The 19,165-nt window shown below is 29.2% G+C and overlaps 2 protein-coding genes and 1 long non-coding RNA gene across 3 annotated transcripts in view; 1 reads left to right on the top strand and 2 right to left on the bottom strand.

The window, feature by feature from the left end:
* Window positions 1-3,005, top strand: part of LOC107495486 (disease resistance protein RPM1-like) — a 10,091-nt gene extending 7,086 nt beyond the window's left edge. Inside the window, exon 3 of the mRNA XM_021125936.1 lies at window positions 1,548-3,005. Within this exon, the coding sequence (XP_020981595.1) occupies window positions 1,548-3,005 (1,458 nt within the window). The remainder of the gene's footprint in view (window positions 1-1,547) is intronic.
* Window positions 3,006-10,297: 7,292 nt separating this feature from the next.
* On the bottom strand, window positions 10,298-11,565 carry LOC107495515 (protein ENHANCED DISEASE RESISTANCE 2-like). The gene has a single exon (XM_016116663.3). It carries the CDS (start codon window positions 11,382-11,384, stop codon window positions 10,476-10,478), a length of 909 nt encoding a protein of 302 aa, XP_015972149.1. The 5' UTR covers window positions 11,385-11,565; the 3' UTR covers window positions 10,298-10,475.
* Window positions 11,566-15,824: 4,259 nt separating this feature from the next.
* LOC107495519 (uncharacterized) lies at window positions 15,825-17,611 on the bottom strand. The gene is made up of 4 exons (XR_001593492.3): window positions 17,339-17,611; window positions 17,040-17,215; window positions 16,153-16,205; window positions 15,825-16,069 (listed from the first exon to the last, which is right to left on the bottom strand). It is a non-coding gene; the product is annotated as an uncharacterized LOC107495519 (long non-coding RNA).
* Between the last annotated feature and the right edge of the window lie 1,554 nt (window positions 17,612-19,165).

The following is a 19,165-nucleotide window of genomic DNA, read 5'->3' as shown; positions in this document are numbered from 1 at the left end:
AATTCTAATAATTTATTTTAGTTTAAATATTATATAACATTTATTAAATTTTATCTTTTGCCTCTAAGATTTTATTATTTTATTGTGCGTCATTTTTAAAACCGTGTATATTAATTATATAGTAAAATTCAAGTGTAGTCAATTTCACGTGAAATTGATAGTTAAAAGTGATTAAATAATTTAATTAATTTGACTAAATTTTTATTTAATAATTTTTAATTACTAACTTTACGTAAAGTTAACTATACGTGAATTTTTATTTAATTATATATTGAATTGATTAAGTTATTTTTTTTTTAATATTGGATAACAATTATGATCAATTCGAAGTCTCTTTCTCCTGGTTGATAATTATGTAAACTTATTTGTTTATCCACAAAAATAATTAAAAAAGTAGAGTGTAGAATTTTTGTTATTAGGAATATTTTTGTAATATTAAAATATTTAACTAAATTTTATTTAAAAATATTTGATTTGAGGTATTACTCTTTTTTAATTGTTGAATTTAAAATTGTATGTATAAAAGAAATTAATACTAGATATAGTTATTAACTTGTTGATTTACTATCAGTGAAAAAAAAAAACTATATTTTAGTAACCATAAAAATTTAGTCAGTTAAATTGCATTTAAAAACGAGATTGAGATTCAAAAAATAAAAATTAATTAAACTGTGTTTCTATTTACGTTAATAAGCAATTGGCTAAATAAATCAACGAATTAAATTAACACATTTATCTGCAACTTAGCTTGTACAAACTTTTTCTTAAGAATTGATTAGGATATTGTTCCACTTTTATTGATGAATTCAAAGTGCATACGAAATCCTAACGCCAAATATAGCTAATAAAAAAAAAAAAGAAAGACCATTGTTATATTTTAACAATTGTGAAAAATATTGAATGCGCTTTACTCCTTTAAAAAAAAAGGTGCATGCACAGACAAACGAAAGAAATTTTTTGGCCAAAATACTAAAATAAGCCAAGGGGAAGAAATTTCTACGTAAATCCGCCAAACCAAAATTTAGTTCATGAATCAACCAATGCATGTTTATATGTAGTTCGAATCAATTAGATTCGAACTCAATCTACACATAATTCGAATCATATTGCTTCGAATTATACACAAAATTCACACACACTAATTCGAATCAACTTGATTCGAATTACACACATACAAAAATTAATAATTTATTAAAAAATAATAATTTAAAATTAAAAAAATATATATTTTATTTCATGCATTAAAAAAAATCTAACAAAATATTTAATTACGAGACTTTTTTTAAATATTAATGAGCTATCAATTCAAATTTCATAAAATACTCTTTTGTACATTTTTAATAGCTTAGGAATATTTTTTAATAAATTTTTTTAAATTATATGGTGAGATATTACATGATTCGAATTACGCATGGGAAGTTCAATCACTCTTCTTTTCGAATTATACGGTGAGCAATTCGAATTCTATACAATACTCTTCTGTCCATTCTTGATAGCTCATGAATATTTTTTAATAAATTTATTTTAATTCTCTTCTGTCAACCAAGAAAGAAAGAGTCTCAGAATGGAAGGCGGTGTACAACAGCCTTCAATCAAAGCTTGCAAGCGATTCTCATCTTAAAGGTTACTATCAGGCACTGTCAGAAAGCTATCAGGATCTAAGTTACCACCTCAAGTCATGTCTCTTGTACTTTGGCCTTTTTCCCGAGCAATACGCAATCAAGATCAATTTGTGGATAGCTGAAGGATTTGTAGAGTGCAGAGAGCACCAAAGTCAACGAGAAGTTGGAGAAGAGTACTTAGCTGAGCTCATTGCTAGGAGCTTGGTTAAGGTAGCTTATGTGAACACTTACGGCAGAGTTAGAAAGTGTAGAGTTCATGATTTGATGCATGACTTCATTGTGAAGAAATGTGAAGAGTTCAACTTCTGCCAAGTGAAGAAAGGTAACCCGTTTTATTTTGATAAATGGAGTAGACGTTTATCAATTGGCACAAATGTTGACTTTGTTGATCTGAGAACAAGTGCTGATAGAAACCAATGTAGCTTGTTGCGTTCTTTCCTTCTTTACAATAATGAGAAGAAAATGATAAGCACTTTTGTGAACTCACTTTTCTCTAAATTCAAGCTCTTGGTAACACTGGACTTTGAAAACATACGACTTGGTCATCTTCCAGAAACAATTTATACCAACATTGAGAGCATCCCCAAATCCATCGGAAAGCTCCGAAACCTGGAGACTCTTGACCTAAAATGGACCAATGTGAGTGATCTTCCGGTGGAGATTTACTCACTTACAAAGCTGTGTTATCTTAATGTGTATACGAAAGCGTGGGAAGGTGTGAAATTAAAGAGAGGGATTGCAAATTTAACGGCCCTACAAAAATTAGCCTTGGTTGATGCAAGTGATAATGTTGGGGAACTGAAGAATTTGAAGCAATCGAGGAGTTTGAAGATCAAAAATGTTGTTGGAAAGGATGGAATGTGGTTGTGCAATGCTATAGAGAGCATGAGCAACCTATGCTCATTGACGATAAGTGCCAAAAACAATGAAATTCTTGAATTGGAGTCATTAACTAGTCCTCCTCCACACCTTGAGCGTCTTTACTTAGAAAAAAAGGTGCCAGATTGGGTTTTTATACTCAAAAATCTAATCAAGTTGGAGTTGGTAGGGTTTAAATTCACACAAGACGAATTGTGTCTTGTAGGGCGTTACTTGCCAGAGTTGATGCTACTTTATGTCCGCTCATTCGAGGGTGATGAATTAAACATTCAAGAAGGGTGGTTCGAAAAACTACAAGCACTCTACATATGGGCTCCAACATTGAAAGCTATTAGAATAGATGCAGGATCACTGCCTTGCCTCCAACATTTCTCCCTCCCACTTTGGCATCGGAATCCAGAAGCAGCACAAGTGCCAGATCATGTTCGGAAACTCATGCCTAGAAACAGACAGATACTGAGAAACAGATACGCTGAGAGACAGAAACCAAGAGATAGAGATTGAAATATATTTTAGTAATCTGTTTGGTGCAATGGGAGATAGGAATTGAAACAAAAATGAAATTCTAATTTAATTTGTACAAAGCGTAAAATTAGAATTAATTAATTGAAATGAAATTATTTTAGGTATAAAATGTTATTAAAGTTTCAATCTCTATTTCTAACAATTTTAGTCTTCTGTGTCCCTATTTTTTTAGAGGTACTGAAATACTGAAATTTTAGAAATAGAAACAGAAATTTTAGTACCAGTCTCTAAATCAACAAACACAATACTGAGTCTCAATCTATCAGTTTCTATCTCAATATCTCAAAACAAACGGTACCATATAGTTATATACTATGTAGACTATAGAGCACCCGTCACTTGTTGACATTTTAGCAATATCATGTGGTTACTACTGCTTATTCATTATGTACATACACTTCTATATTTTCTTTTACACTTGGAAACATTAATGTACATATTGTGAAAATCAATTATATTCAAAATTGTTCTTTGCTTTTTGACATAGTAACTTTTCTCGATTAACAAAGCTTTGCACATGTCATCTTTATCTTACAAAACCATTTTTAGTTGCTATATATTAACTATCAACTAATATTAAGCTCCACAGTTCTTAAACCAGTTAACTACCAGATAATAACTAATTACATTCAGGAACGGAACACTCGTTGCTTACCAAATGTATAATATTTAAATATTTTAGAGAATAATGACTATGATAAATATAATTGTTTATAGTTTCTCCCAAGTACTGATGCTGATTATCTCCATGATGAGTTGCTCCCAGCCCCACACACAACAAATTAAGAATAAAGAGAGGATTGTTTTTACGCTATGTGAATCAGTAATTCGTGATTTGATAAAATAATAGTAATGACTAGGTTTGATTAAATTCTTCGCCGATTAATATTTTGGGATAAGAATCTTTGACTTTAACTTTGGGATTATTGACCCAACTTGGGATTATTGACCCAATTATGAAAACATGCCCCTTCCTAAATTATAGATACACAATATAATAATGCTTTGCACACTAATTTATTTTATATTTCATAACTTTTTAGTTTTTACTATTCATGATTGAGTTTCACATGATTTAGTTACTCATGTTTCTATTCATTTTACAAAACTCTCACCCCTATTTTTAGTTTTATACCATCCACGTCCTTATTCTTATATTTTTATTCATAAAATGTATGTGCCAATTAAATATGTTAATAGTAAAATAAATAGTCAAATTCATCTTCGAAATTATTTGTTTTTTAAATTGGTTCCCAAACAAATTTTGTAATTAAATTTGTCCTTTAAATATTTTAAATTAATCACGTTAGTCCTTCAATTATTTTCTTTGTTGACGGTGTCAAAAATTTGTTAATATGACACATTAAATGATACTATAACACATACGTAGGAGTCTTAATTGACTATTAACATGATAAGTTTATAAAATTAGATCAAAGCAAAACTTAATTGAGGGAAGAACTTGAGGTATTGAAATCTCTAAATTTGAAATTTTTTTTATCTAATTTCATAAACTTATCATATTAGCTACCAATTAGGATTACTAGGTGTATATTGTGGTGTCAATTAACGTGTCACATTAACAAACTTTGACGCTATTATTAGCAACAAAAGTGACGGAATGACTAAAATGACTAATTTAAAATCTTTGAAAGACGAATTTGATTAAAATAATTTTTTGAAAACTAATTTGAAGAATAAGTGATCTTTTGGGGACTAATTTGATCATTAAAAAAATATCATTTTCGTTCTTGATCTTTACTCTTATAAGACTGGTTAGTCACTCTGTCAATATTTTCTCTTTGTATTAACGAAATATGTCTACATGATATGTTAAACTGTTGATTTATCCGTTAAGAGTTAATTAGGATTGACAAATTCTTTTTTATTGAGAGTCTCGTTGTCTTTTAAGGTAATGGTCAGGGTCGTTTAATGTTTTTCTAATATTTTTTGTTACTTTTTCTAAATATGTTGGCTAAATTATTTTGTAAAACTAAGAAATATTAATAATTTGTAAATTGTTTTTACTTATAAACATAAATAAAAGATATATTAGTGATTAACATGTCACATAAGTATGTTCCTGAGAGAAATCATTGACAGAAGAACTAACTAGTCTGACAAAATTAAATACCAAGAGACAAAATGAGTATTTTATTTATTTTGTCTTTGTAGTCCTTTAAAAAAAATTATCAAAAATCGTAATGGACTCATAATAATAAATTCTACTGACTTTTTAATATTTTTTTAGCTGTTATAATGTTTTTTTTTAAATAATTTTTAATTGATCTATTAATTAAATTCTAGTATTACATTATAATTAGAATTAAATAAATATTATTTATTTTTAAAATTAATTTAAAAATGAGAGATATATTATATTCCTAAATTATTTATAGATTATACTCTTTAAGAATATAAAACTTGCAATAAAATAAAACAAATTAAATAGTATGCAATTTTTTATCGAGTTAGCCCAACTTGCAATTTGCACCATTCTCTCCAAGTAACGAGTAACTAGTAATTAGCCATATAAACGGATGAGTCCGGGGTTGAAACTAAGTATATTTTGTTGTTAATATTTATTTATGTTTGGTTTTAATTTTGATAGTTCTAATTTATTTAAGAAAACTAGAAAAGCAATTGAAAATTTCTTCTAACTTTTTTTTAATGGACTTAATACATTTATAAAAACTATAAGCAGATATACATTATATTCAAAAAAAATTCATAAGACACAATAAGACAAAATTATACAGATGTGGATTAAGAAAAAAAATGTGACATAATTTTTAAAAAAAATATTATTTGTATACTAAAATTAGTCTCTAAAATTACTTACTAACGTATTTGTGTATAAAATATAAATATATGTATAATTTAGTTTATAGTTTAATTACTCTGTTAGTCTCTATAGTTTTGCGAAATTTTTAGTTAGATCTCTATACTTTTTTTCCTTTTAATTGAGTTCTTACACTAAATTTTTTTAATTGGGTCTTTACACTTTTTTTCTTTTATTTTGGTCCCTGTACTAATTTTTTTTAGTTGGGTCCCTATAAAATTAAGCCAATTACACCTAGTTGAACAAAAAATTTGGTGCAGGACCTAATTAAAAGGAAAAAAAATAAGAACTTAATTAAAAATTTTGTGAAACTATAAGGATCAACAAAGTAATTAAACTTTAATTTACTTTTAATGTGTATTTATATTCTAACATATATTTTATGGTGAAAACTCAGGTGTAGTCGATTTCACATGAAGTTGATACCTGAGAACTGTTAGATAATTTGACTTATTTGACTAAATTTTCATCTAACAGCTCTCAGATATCAACTTCACGTGAAGTTGACTTCACTTGAGTTTTCATCATATTTTATAATGATAACTAATTTTAGTGCACCCGTAGTATATTCAAATGTTTTACCATAGTTACAGTAGGCTTTTATTACATTCACACTACAGACTAATTTCAAACGAAATAGGTATGGTAATGAGACGAGATGGATATTTGATTATCCATATTCATTTTAAAATTCATATGTTAGTCTCACTTTCTTTTTTTTTTTTTGGTCTTGTCTCACTTTCTGTTTCCATTATCATGGTATTTTAATTTTTGTCAAATAAAGATTTCTTACTATTTTTACAAAAAGACAATTTAACTATATAAAAAAAATTATTTTAGTTTCTGATCTTATTTTTTGTGAGACAATGCAATCCGTTTGTCATTTTCACCCTCTAACTCGTAACAACCAAAATATATTCTCCATGTGGATTTTTTTTTTTGTCAGTATTGAAATAGGATTGAAAGTCCAAGAGGAGAACAAACAATATAAATAACATAGGATAATGTAGCCCCTCTTTCATTCTCTTTGAGGAGTTTTACTAAATTTGAAAATGGACAATCCAAAACAAAAACGTCAAGTATATTCCCCATATTGATTATTGAAACTAGAAAATATTTTTGCTTTAGAGCAGCAACAATAAAATGTGATCGTTAAGACTTTAAGACAAAAAAAAAGTTTCTAGACCATTACTATTTGCCCATACCCTGCTAACTGTGGCAGCAAGGACTCTGTGCCCGTGGTCCATTTCAATTGGATCGCAAAATGGAGAAGAGCCATCTTAGTCCTACCACATTTACCAAAAATTAAAAATAAATAAAACAAGTGAATTTCTATCCTTATTCTAATAGTGTGTTCGAAAAAGATGAAGATGAGAAAAGAATTTTATTCCTGTGAAAAAATGAATTCTAATTTTATTTTAAATTTAAATTCATAATTTAAAACAATTGATTGTGTGAATGAAATAAATTTTATGCTCTCTACTATTTTATCTTTGTTGTTTTTTTATTTGTCTTCTTTTATTTGTTTATTAAGAATAATTTTGACATTTTAATTTTTTAAAAAATAAAATTATAAATTAAACCTCTTCTGTAGGGATGATAATACTATCCGAACCCGCGTACCCACCTCACTCTTACTCATTTGTGGTGGGTAATTACCCGCCCCGCACCGGGACAGATTCTTGAGAGGGGCGGGGCGAGACGGAGTCGGATTTAGGTAATACTCGTCCCTACCTGCCGCGCTATATATATAATATATATAATTTTAATATATAATATGTATAATATATGTAAAATAATTAGTAAATGATTAATAATATTGTATTATATTTAAATTTTTACTTTAATTTATGTTATGTATGTTATGATGGTTATATAAATTTTGAAATTTAATTTTATTTATTGAATTTTAATAATTATAGGGGCGAGGCGGGTACCCGTAGGAGTGGATTAGGGTCCAACGTTTTACTACTCACGAATAAAAGCGAAGCGGATTCTATGCAAGTTGTTGTACGGCGAGATAGAGTCGAATAGAACAAAAACTCACTCCTACCCACTTCATTGCGACGTCTATTTTTTTTATTTGATTTAGTTTAAATATTAATGTAAAAATTAAAAATTCTTTTAAAAGTTAAAAATTATACTTTTATTGTATTCTAAACTTAAAAAAAAAATGAGCAATGCTAGGAGGCCAGTAATTTTAGTGATTGTTAGCCATCAACTAGCTATCAATAATGATTTGATGGTGTGAGATTAGTGTAAAATTTCATCTAATGGCTTACCTTCTTCTATTGGTTACATGCTGGCCAAAATTCAATAAAACTGCTGGTCCTCTAAATTTTTCCAAAAAATATTCATAAGAATTCTATTTTTAAGGAAGTCCAAACACACCTAAGAAAGGTCTAATGTGTTACGGGAGATTCTAAGCTAAGCATCACACAAAGATGCTAACTTCTAAATATGTCATATTAATCTTCTTCTGCTACCATCTCAGACGTTACAAACCAACGAAGTCCGAGGATGATTTAATTGGTATATAGTATATACTTTATTTTTCTTAAGCAACAGTTGGGGAATTCGATGAGCTCTGTTTATCTAAGGCTTTTCATTTTTATTTGGTACATTTTTATAGAGATCTTAGAGTAGTAATATACTAATATTAGAGGTGCTTATAGGTAAGGTAAAATTATATTTGTTTTGATTTAGATCCGATCTTAATATATATCGAATTTATTTTTTTGATTTTAACTCGGTTTTAAACCCGATGAAATCTAAGTATTTTTGGGTTACAATTATATCGGGTCTAAATTGAATGGAAATCGGGTCTTTAAAATTTTAAGAATAATTTATAAAGAAACTTATTTATGATGCACTTATTTATAAAGAAGAAATTTGTTACCGAAAAATTGATATCTATATTTGAACTTGAATTTGTCTATAAATTCTAATTTGATACTTGTTTGATCTATTTTCTAATTCAACAAGTCTAATTAAACATAAAACAATAAGTTTATAATTAATATAACATAATATTAAAATAAATTTAAAACATATATATCTTTTTTAGTTTCCTTATGCTGCGTTTGTTTGATGGGACACAGACACTAATACATAGACACGGTAGTACACATTGGGGTGTTATCGGTTCGGTTTGGTTCGATTTTGGACCAAAAACCAACCGAACCGATATGTTCGGTTCTTACCGACACACAACCATTCAGTTTGTTGCTTTTACAACAATCGAACCGAACCGAACCAACAGCAGTTTGGTTCGGTCGATTTTTTCCGTTTTTAATTCTTAATGAGAAGAATATGAATCACAATAATTAGAGGTTTAAAATAGTCAATAAACTGAAATAATAAGAGTAAAACATTGAAATGGTTAGGAGTTGGAGATTTTTGTTGTTAGGTTAAAGATTAAAATGGCTAAAATATTGAAATGTATGCATATCTTTGGTTCGGTTTGGTTCGGTTCGGTTTCTATCAAGTCAACCAAAAACCGAACCAAACTGATTGGTTTTGTCAGAAAAAAACCGATTTTTTAGTTTTTAAATCGGTTGTTGTAATTTTCGGTTCGATTTTACGGTGATTTTCGGTCCGGTTCGCTAACTTACACCCCTAGTACACGTACACCGTTTGTTTGCTGAGACACTGATTTTTAAAGGACACAGTGACACACAAACATACATAAAATACATATATTTGGTGTCCTTCAAGAAAGATGAGACTGAGATACATTGAATAAGACACAAATATTTACTCTTTTATTCTTAGTAATTTACTCTTATCCTTATTTTATTGGTGATAATATAGGGATAAAATTAATATTTAATTTATAATGGTGTGTCTTATCCAGTATCACCAAATACAATAAAAAATTTGTGTCTCTTTATGTATATATCTCTTTGTGCATTTATATCTGTGTCCATGTATTTAAATGATAATAAACAAATGCAGTTTTAGAGTGCACATAGGTCGGATGAAACTGAATTCGCCTTGACCCAAATTTGATTCAAAATAATGACTATGTCTATTTTTAAGATTTTTACCGAACTCTAAATCCAATAAAATCACATCAAATTAACTCTTAAAATATTTGAAACCAAATCAGATCTTCGAACTTAGTTAAACCATATATACTCCTAACTAATATAAAAAAAATAATAAAAAAAGGCAAACCCCCTTTTATTATCAAAGTGGGTACCTTACCTCCAGATATCCAAAGGTCAAAAGATAAGATTGAAAAACAATTGAAAAAGAAAATACAACACAATTATCAATTATTCTTTAAAAACTTTTATAATAATAAAAATTCTTTAACAACCAATTTTAGGTGTTTACTCTTTTTCTATTTGATCCTGAAGAAAACAAATTATCATATCAATTCGCTTATCAGGTTTAAAATTTTGCATTAGTTAAAAATGATTACTATATAAACAAAAATATAATAAGCCAATGCAAAAGTTTTGGTTTATATTATTTTTCAATTACAATTGAAAAATCAGTAATAATGAATTAAAATCCAGAGAAAAAATTATCTTATATTCTTAGTGACTAAAAATATCCAAAAAGGGAAAAGAAAAGATAACTAATTTTTATAACTAAATTTATCCATTCACTCCAACGATCTCATCTGCAGACTTATGGTGATTCACCTTGGCTAACCCATTCCCACGCGCCACCGCAGCCATCGACGGTGAGTGTACCGACTCCACTACCGTCGCAGCCCCCAATTCCATCTGGCAAACCCTAACAGCGCCAATCAACCTCTCCGGCAGCTCCTCCTCCTCCTGCGCCTCCACAACAAAACCCATATCGATCGTAACGCTCGTCACGCACCCCAACGCGATTCTCAAAATCGCGTTCGCAATAGCACTGCTCCCAATGTCAACGTCGATTTCCAAGTAGTTACTCCCTCTGTGGTAGTTACACGTAACCGCTTTCCCTAACAAACACGCGCTGTGGTTTCCAACGGCTTTTCTAACGATCCACGGTCCCTTCACGATACGGTTCACAAGCTTAAACCGCTCGTTCCTGAACCGGTCATCTCCGTTAACGAATCGGTCCAATAACGAACCGGACCGAATCGGTTCTTCCGTTGCGAAGTAGAACACGGCACTGTGGTGGTCCTTACCGTAGGGAATTTGAAGGTTCACTGCGAAAACGAAGCTCTTGAGGGAGCGACCTAAGGTGTGTGATTTTCTGAGCGCGTGCGACACGCGATTGTCAGAGCGTGAGAGGACGTTGTCGATTCTTGTGGTGGATTTGAGCCAGTCCATGCCGGCCGGCGAGAGGAGGTAGTCACCGGCGGGGGATTTTTGTTGTTTTGTGAAGTAGTTGACGGAGCGGAGGGAGAAGACGTCGCCGGGAGGTGAGGCCCAGCCGTTGGATCCAGTGTGGAGGTCCACGTGGCGGAGTGATCCTCCGTTGATTGATTCGGAGATCCATTCCGGTGTTCCGCCGCTGTTGGTGGTCGTGTTGCCGGAGCTCCGGCGAGTGTTCCTCTTTTGGCACATAATAACTGATTATTATGATTGAATATGTTCTGTGATGCGTAACACTGTGCAGCACTGAAACGGAACGTGCTTTTATGCGGAGAGTGCGGAAGGGTTGAAATGTAAAATTAAATAATTGAAAATGGCGCCCTGAAATTTTTTGAATTTACGAGGGAGACCCTTTTGATTTTTGAAAAAGAGCCAGCTACCGAAGGCATAAAACACCCTGGCTTAGTAGTTAGCGCTTTTCTCCTTTCCCGTACCAGTATTTATATATGTAATCATATACATGTACAAGTTGGTATAGTACATATTTTAACGAGTAAGAAATGTTTATTTCTTGACATAAAAGAAAAGAAATGCTAATTTGTTCGTTCATGGAAATACTACGCTTTAAGAATTAGAAATAAATATATAAATAAAAGTTACTGATATAACATATAAGACTTAAAATTTGTTATTATAACATATATATGACTATATTATAATAATAAAATTGTTATATATTTAAGTATTTTTTAATTTAAGTTTATCTAAGTGGGTCCAATACTAATAAAAATCACTCTCACTAAAAGAGCGTAATTACACACGCGTCTTTTTCATGGAGCTTCTTCTCACGCTCGTTTATGCACGGAGCGTCTTTTTCTTCGTCTTTTTTTCGCGTTCCTCTTTCTCTTCCTCCTTTTTCGCACTCCTTCTTCTTCACGTGTTTTCTCCTCATCGTTATCCTTTTGTTGTTGTTGTTGTATTTTTTTCTCTCCCTAGCGAAGAAGCAGTAGAAGGTAAGGAGGAAGAGTTTTGAATTATGCAGAACAGAAATGAACCGAAGTTATATTCAAAATGAACCGAAAATTAAATTTAGAATGTAAACTCATTTCAAAACAAGTATAGACAAAATTGAATCATGAACAAAAACACATCCAAATCCATCAAGTGATTTTGTGCATTGTGTGTTTCTTCTTCTTTATTTGATTAGATGAACAAGACAAGAAAAGAAGAACATGATTAGAAGTTTTGAAGAAATTATTCTTCTTCTTCTCTTTCGTTATTGTAATCATCAACAACGCCAACATTTTGAATTGAATTTGAATTTATATAATGGACAATGTTCGATTCATTTAGTTTTATACATTGGTTTTGCTTTGATAATATTTTTGATTCATTCTAGATGCATGTGTTTCTGAATTCGAATTTATATAATGGATAAATGTTTGATTCATTTGGTATTATACAATGGTTTTACTTTAATGATATTTTTGGTTCATTTGTAGTTCAGGTGTGTTGTCAATGAATAATTTGTCCCAATGGTTGGAATGATTTTCAAGACAAATTGAATAGAATGCAATGAAATTTAATACAATTGAATAAAGTGATAATAAATAATTTCATTCTTTTTTGCTAAAAAAAGACTCAATTATTAACAAAAATATATCAAAATTATTTAAAGAATAAAAAATTTGGTCAATACTTATTAGCAGCATCAAGTGAACTTCAATTAACACATAAATAAACCGAAATAAATTAAGAAATGAAGCGAAATTATTTAATGATATAGCAGAGAAAATCAGAACTAATAAAGATGTTCGCAAAATGTTGATATTATTGATGATAACGATAACGAAAAAAAAGACGAGGAGGAAGAGAAGGAGAAGGAGAAGAAGAAGGAGAAGGAGTGCGTAGTTTAAAAAGTTGTTATAACAATTTGGTTCGACTTGATTAAATATTTTGTTTAAATATAAAGCTTTATTCTTATAATAATTATGGTGATTATGCAAGTATTATTAAAACTAAAATTATATTTTTTATAGTGTAGTAATATTTTTTTAAATAACACTATTTAAAAAGTATTGTTTTACAATAAAAAAATATTATTTTAATTTTAATAATATTTTTTAAAATACTATAATCATCCTAATTACTGTAACGTACTCTTACTAAAATGACCTTTATTACTGATGGCTCTTTGAAAGTATTTCACTCACTAAAATTGTCTAGAGAAAAAATCACCCTAACTCTTGTTCTTTTTTAAAAAACCAAATAAGAAAAGTTATCTTGTACTCTTCATAACTTGAAGCAATCCACCTGTGATTTTTTTTAGAAGTATCATTTTCAGAAAAATATGTGCATGAAACTTGGCAATGAAAAGAAGATTACAAAAGCACAAAAATACTACTTATATACTAAAATCAATCATTATATATTTATATATAAATACATATATTATTTAACTTATTTTTAATATATATTTTATATTTTAGTTTATATTTTATATTAATGACTGATTTTGGTATATAGATAACTTTATTCTTAAAAGAGTAAGGTATTGCAACTTGAATATATTCCGTAAACATATTTATAGAAAATGTTTAAGTACAGATATATATATAGAGAAAATTTAATTATTTCAAACTGTTCTATATCTTTTGCGGTCTTCATTATGTATTAATATGATAGCGAAATGGGTTTCAACTTAATTACTCAAAATTGATGTTCAATTATAAGTGTGAAAAAAGTTTCAATTTGTGGGAAAATTTGGATATATATAAATAAATTTGATTATTCACATATTTGTCATAATTGTATTAAAATAATCCAATGTAAATGCAAAAAACTAAAATTTGATTATTTTAATGAAAAATTGGAGTATTTGGATGCCGGGCAATCCTATTATAAATCAAAATATATGGAATGAATATGAAAAGTGGAGTATTATGTTTGATTTGATTTGGCTTACTCAATTAAATGTCTAAAATCGACAACTCACACTCTTTTTTGTGCTCCATAATATTAGGTTTAGTGTAAATTTTTACTTTTCAAAAGTAGTTTATAAAAATTAACTTTTAAAAGATGGCTTTTTTAAAATTGTAGTATTTATGTTTGGTAAATTAAATTAAAAATAATTTTTAATAAACATAAGCTGTTTGGTAAAATAGCTTTTAAAATTTAAAAATACTATATTAGACATAAATCTAAATATTAAATTTGAAAATTAGTTAACATATAAAGTTATATTAGACTTTTAAATTTTAAAAAACACAAACCAATTTAAAAAATTTTATCCTCAGTGCTTTCAAAAATACCCCAATCTTTTAAAAACTACAAACACAAGAACATAATATTTTTTATACCAAACCAAGTCTTAGTTGCCCTCACTGCCATCGAATCAAACTGAGACAAAGGAACAGCTAAGCATATCGTCATTACAGAAAAGCCTTCTTGTTAGGGTTCTTTTCCTTTGTTTATTTTCCATAACTACTCATAATCATAATAGCAACAGATAAGAAGACTTGTTTTTAACAAAACACACGTGGAACATTTGGGACTTTTTTATAATAAAATATAGATGAGGATGATTTTGATTTTTCAGGCAAATTTTGGAGATCAAAATAGTATTTTGGATTTTTCTAATTCTCGGAGACTAATTTGGGTGAACTTTTAAGAAAAGATCTTTTTTTGATTATCTTTTTTTAAAAGATCTTATAGAGAAGTAAATGTAATTTTATGTTTGGATATCTCATGTAAAAAGGTCTTTTTATCTATCAATTATGTTTGGATATAACAATATAAAAGTACTTTTTTGTTTATTTATTACATGAAAAACATCATTTTTTTTAAGAAAAAAAGATCTTTTAAAAAAAGATGTAAATTACAACTTCTCAAAAAAGATCTTTTTTTATTTTACTAGTGCTTTTACTTTTACTACTAGAAATTTGCCAAACACGTTAAAAAATTAAAAAAGATCTTTTTTTATTGAAAAAAGATCTTTTTTTTAACAAAATAATGGCGCCCAAACATGCACTAAGCTAATAAACTCTCTCTCTTATGGCAAATATATTTTATTAACTAAACTATCATTACTCAAAGTTAACTACACACAACACACCTAGTATGAGTATGATTCACATTGATCTAATATATTTTCCCGAAACTGTTTTTTTTCACGATTTACAATATTTTAACAAAAAATCGTACTTGGAAAGATTGATACCAATTCAATTAAACCTAACCAATATTAAATTATTAATAACTAACGAAGAGAATAAGGGAAACGACAACAATTACATTGCATAGTATACGCCCTCTTGGATTACATAATGAGATGTTATCTCTAACTTGTTCCAAATTTTTATTATAAAATATACATCCATTAAACATATTTTAAACTTCAATGAGGCAATGAATATCACATCTAATCTAACCACAGCAAATGCAACAAACAAGATACTCAACTTTATAATTAAGTGAATGACAAAAAAATGTCATGCAAATATCTATAATCTAGAATTAGGGCACCTAGAGCTTGCTGCCCAAGCCTAAAATTTCAAAATGCAACAATGATAAATGCTGTCAATGCGAGAAAAAATGAAACTAAGACAACAAAATTTTGTTGTGAGAATCATATATCGAAACTAAATTCCCAGAATGTTGGTTGTGAACGAATGGCATAAAGAATGTTTCAATACAACAACATGCACATCACTGCAACTAACTATTTAGGCTATATTACACCTTCATTTTAACACTTTAGTACAAATAAAGATCTCATTCTCATAGCTCTATCATATTCTTGTGACATTTGTTAAGCAAAATGATCAAGCTACCTTACACCATGTAAGAGTGCCACTGCAAACTTTCATCATTTCTTAATCTGAAACATCTATGGTATCCCTTTATTCCTATATGGCATTGTCACTCTTTGGTACGTCCTTTGATAACAAATAACAAAAAATCAAGGGAATTTCATGCTATGATTTGATTTTGATAAAATTGGCACAAAAGAAAACTATACTTGCTTGGTGATTGTGTGGAAGGAAGCAACATTGACTGATGCTTTAAGTTAAACTGCTTAAAATTCAAAACAAATGTTAATCGTGACATATTACCATCTGCAACACAAACATGAATGCAGTGCAAAATGAAGCGAGAAAACAAATCAGAAGAACACATAAAACATATGAAATTAAACCTTGTTCATAATAGCATACTGGAAACAGAACATCTACACTTGGTTAATGATCTCTTTCAAATATAAATGAACAAAACGGAACTGTTGAAACAAAAATCTAGATCAAATTGCCTTCTAGAAAGCATGGTTCCGATTCGAAACACAAGTAGGCATCATTTGATGCATGATAATTGCTTGCTCCTCTCAGAGGCAAAAGGCTTCTATTGTTTTGAATCATGTTACAGTGTTACACCACTGTGATGCTACAACTTTTAACAATAACATCAACTCTGGTTTCAAGTATATCCAGTGCTGTAGCTTATTTTCGAGTTAACAATATGATCGTATTCTCGAATTGACAATATTGGCAGAAATTCCTGTTGAATTACAACGATATATTGAAAGAATAGTTTCCAGTTCAATTCTATATTTAACACAAATTATCAACACACTTTTAACTATTCCATACAATCTTCTTTAAGTGCAAAAAAAGACAAAAATTACAGAAAGGATAACAAATTAACAACTCAGTCCCTTTCTCACATGAGCTGGTCATTTTTTGAAACCTTTAACTATTTCGAAATGTTGCAACTATATATCAGCAATTAATTAGAACTCAGGGGTGTAAGTGCAGTGTAATAATACCCCATAGATAACATCACACGAACTATGTAAGTAAAAGATATAAAAATATTTAAAAAGAAAAAAAGAACAAGCGTACACAAACATACTTTACAAATCAGGCCTTGAGAAGTTCGAAATTGCAGAATGGTGGCAAATGCAAGCAAGGTTTTGTTGATTCTCAGTGAGCCTTTCGTCTCTGGATGTCGCCGAGTTGCTGCTGCAGCTGCTGCTGCTGTATGGGGCGGGGCTTATTCTCAGTGGCCAATCTGTAAATCCAATATACCTAAGGGGGTCACGAGAGCAAATAAGCAAAAAACAACATCACTAGGGTTTGTTCCTGTAAATAAAGAAAATGAATGTTCCAGAGAGAAATTGAGAAGAAGAAAAAAGAAGATAGAGTTAGTACCAAGGCGAAGACGTGAGCTGCGATGAGAATAACGACTAAGAGGGGCAGTGCGTTGAGGATCCATGGATGCTCAAGCGACTTCACCATTGCGAGAGAGAGAGAGAGAGAGAGAGAGAGAGAGATTAGGATCTGGAGCCTTGATACGGTGTCGTTTTGTTGTTAGATTTGTTGAAGGTGATTTAGTCGTTTTAGTTTATCGGCAAACGGGGATCTCTCTGTCTAGAGAAGACAGGCTCTGCCACTACGGTTAACTTACTTTACTGTACAATTGTATCAGAGTTTGGATCTTCTCACCTTTAAATTTATTATATAATTTTTTAAAACAATTCCAAATATATTTAATTAAATTCAAATTTGATTTTAATATTTTTATTAGATTTATTTTGTAAAATCGAATGATTTTAAATTAATTCAAAATAAATTATGTTAAATTATATTGATCTTTATATTATTAATATATAAGATAAACCACTAAAAATATATTTCAATTATTTTTACATTAATAAAAATATTTTTAAATTATTTAAAAATGTGGCAAAATTATATACTTATAAATTAAAATATTTTATATTAACAAAAAATAANATTAACAAATGAGTCACGTCACAATTTTTTGTTAGCGAAATATTTTTGACACGTTTTTAAATAATTTAAAAATATTTTTATCAATTACAAATTTTGAAATCATTTTTATTAGTGTCAAAATAATTTAAATACATTTTTATGGTTTACCCAAATATATATAACTTTATAAATTTTTTTACAACCAAAAATTAAACTTAGTAATTATTATGTAACATTTATATCAAAAGAAAATATCTTAAAATAAAAATATTATATAATATAAAATATTAATTAAATTATACAAATATTTTATTATTCAAATTTAGAAATGATAAAAATCTCCTAGTTATGGGATGTCTCCGGGACAATTCTGAAATCTGAACAAGGATATGTATATAGAAAGGTGAAAACTTAGGTGCGGTCGACTTTACGTGAAGTTGATAGTTAAGAGCTATTAGATGAAAATTTAGTCAAATCAATCAAATTATCTAACGGCTCTTAGTTATAAACTTTACGTGAAGTCGATTGTATCGGAATTTCCATCATATAGAAATCTTTTGTTCGCGGGGACAGAAATGGCGGCAAAATTTTTTTGGAACAGGCACGGAGATCCCAACGGATCTTAAATTTATATGAAATACCTTAGTTGTTCTTAACGACTTATTTCTACTATAGGTTTTCTTTAGAATAAATCTCTACACACAAGTTAATTAATCAAATAAGTCCAACAAGTCATTTATATTTACGCTCGTATGTTTTTTTCCGCACTCCTACTGCACACATGTTCTTCTTCTTCTTTTTCTTCTTCATCCTTGATACTTCGTCTTCTTTTTCTTCTTCACCCTTGATACTTCATCTTCTTCTTCTTTTCTTTCTTTTTCGTTATTTTTCTCTTTCGTTATCGTCGTCACCAACACCATCTCCTCCTCTTCCTCTTTCTTTTCTCATTGGAATTTTTTCTTCTTCTTTTTTCTCCTTTTCCTCCATCATCTTCATCATCATGATCATCATCGTTATAGTCATTGTTGTTTTCTTCTTATACGTATCGTCGTTATCGTTATCGTCGTTATTATTATCGTTATCGTAAAATTTTTGCCATATTGATGACGTTGCCTAATTCAAAATTGATTTGGATGTGTTTTTGTTGACAATTCAGTAATTTTTGTGTATTATTTTCAAACTCAGTTTGTATGTCATAATCATTAAAGAAAATATTTTTGTGTATTTGTAACAAAATTTTAGTGTAAAAACTAAGAAATTTAT

This window comes from Arachis duranensis, chromosome 6 (assembly GCF_000817695.3).
Source record: "Arachis duranensis cultivar V14167 chromosome 6, aradu.V14167.gnm2.J7QH, whole genome shotgun sequence".
In the NCBI taxonomy this organism is placed as follows: domain Eukaryota; kingdom Viridiplantae; phylum Streptophyta; class Magnoliopsida; order Fabales; family Fabaceae; genus Arachis; species Arachis duranensis.
The sequence above is the reverse complement of the archived record's forward strand: the minus strand, read 5'-3'. Positions and strand labels throughout refer to the sequence as shown.

Bases quoted from the DNA above. Each gene is read 5' to 3' on its own strand.
- LOC107495515 (XM_016116663.3), bottom strand. From the start codon at position 11,384: ATGTGCCAAAAGAGGAACACTCGCCGGAGCTCCGGCAACACGACCACC.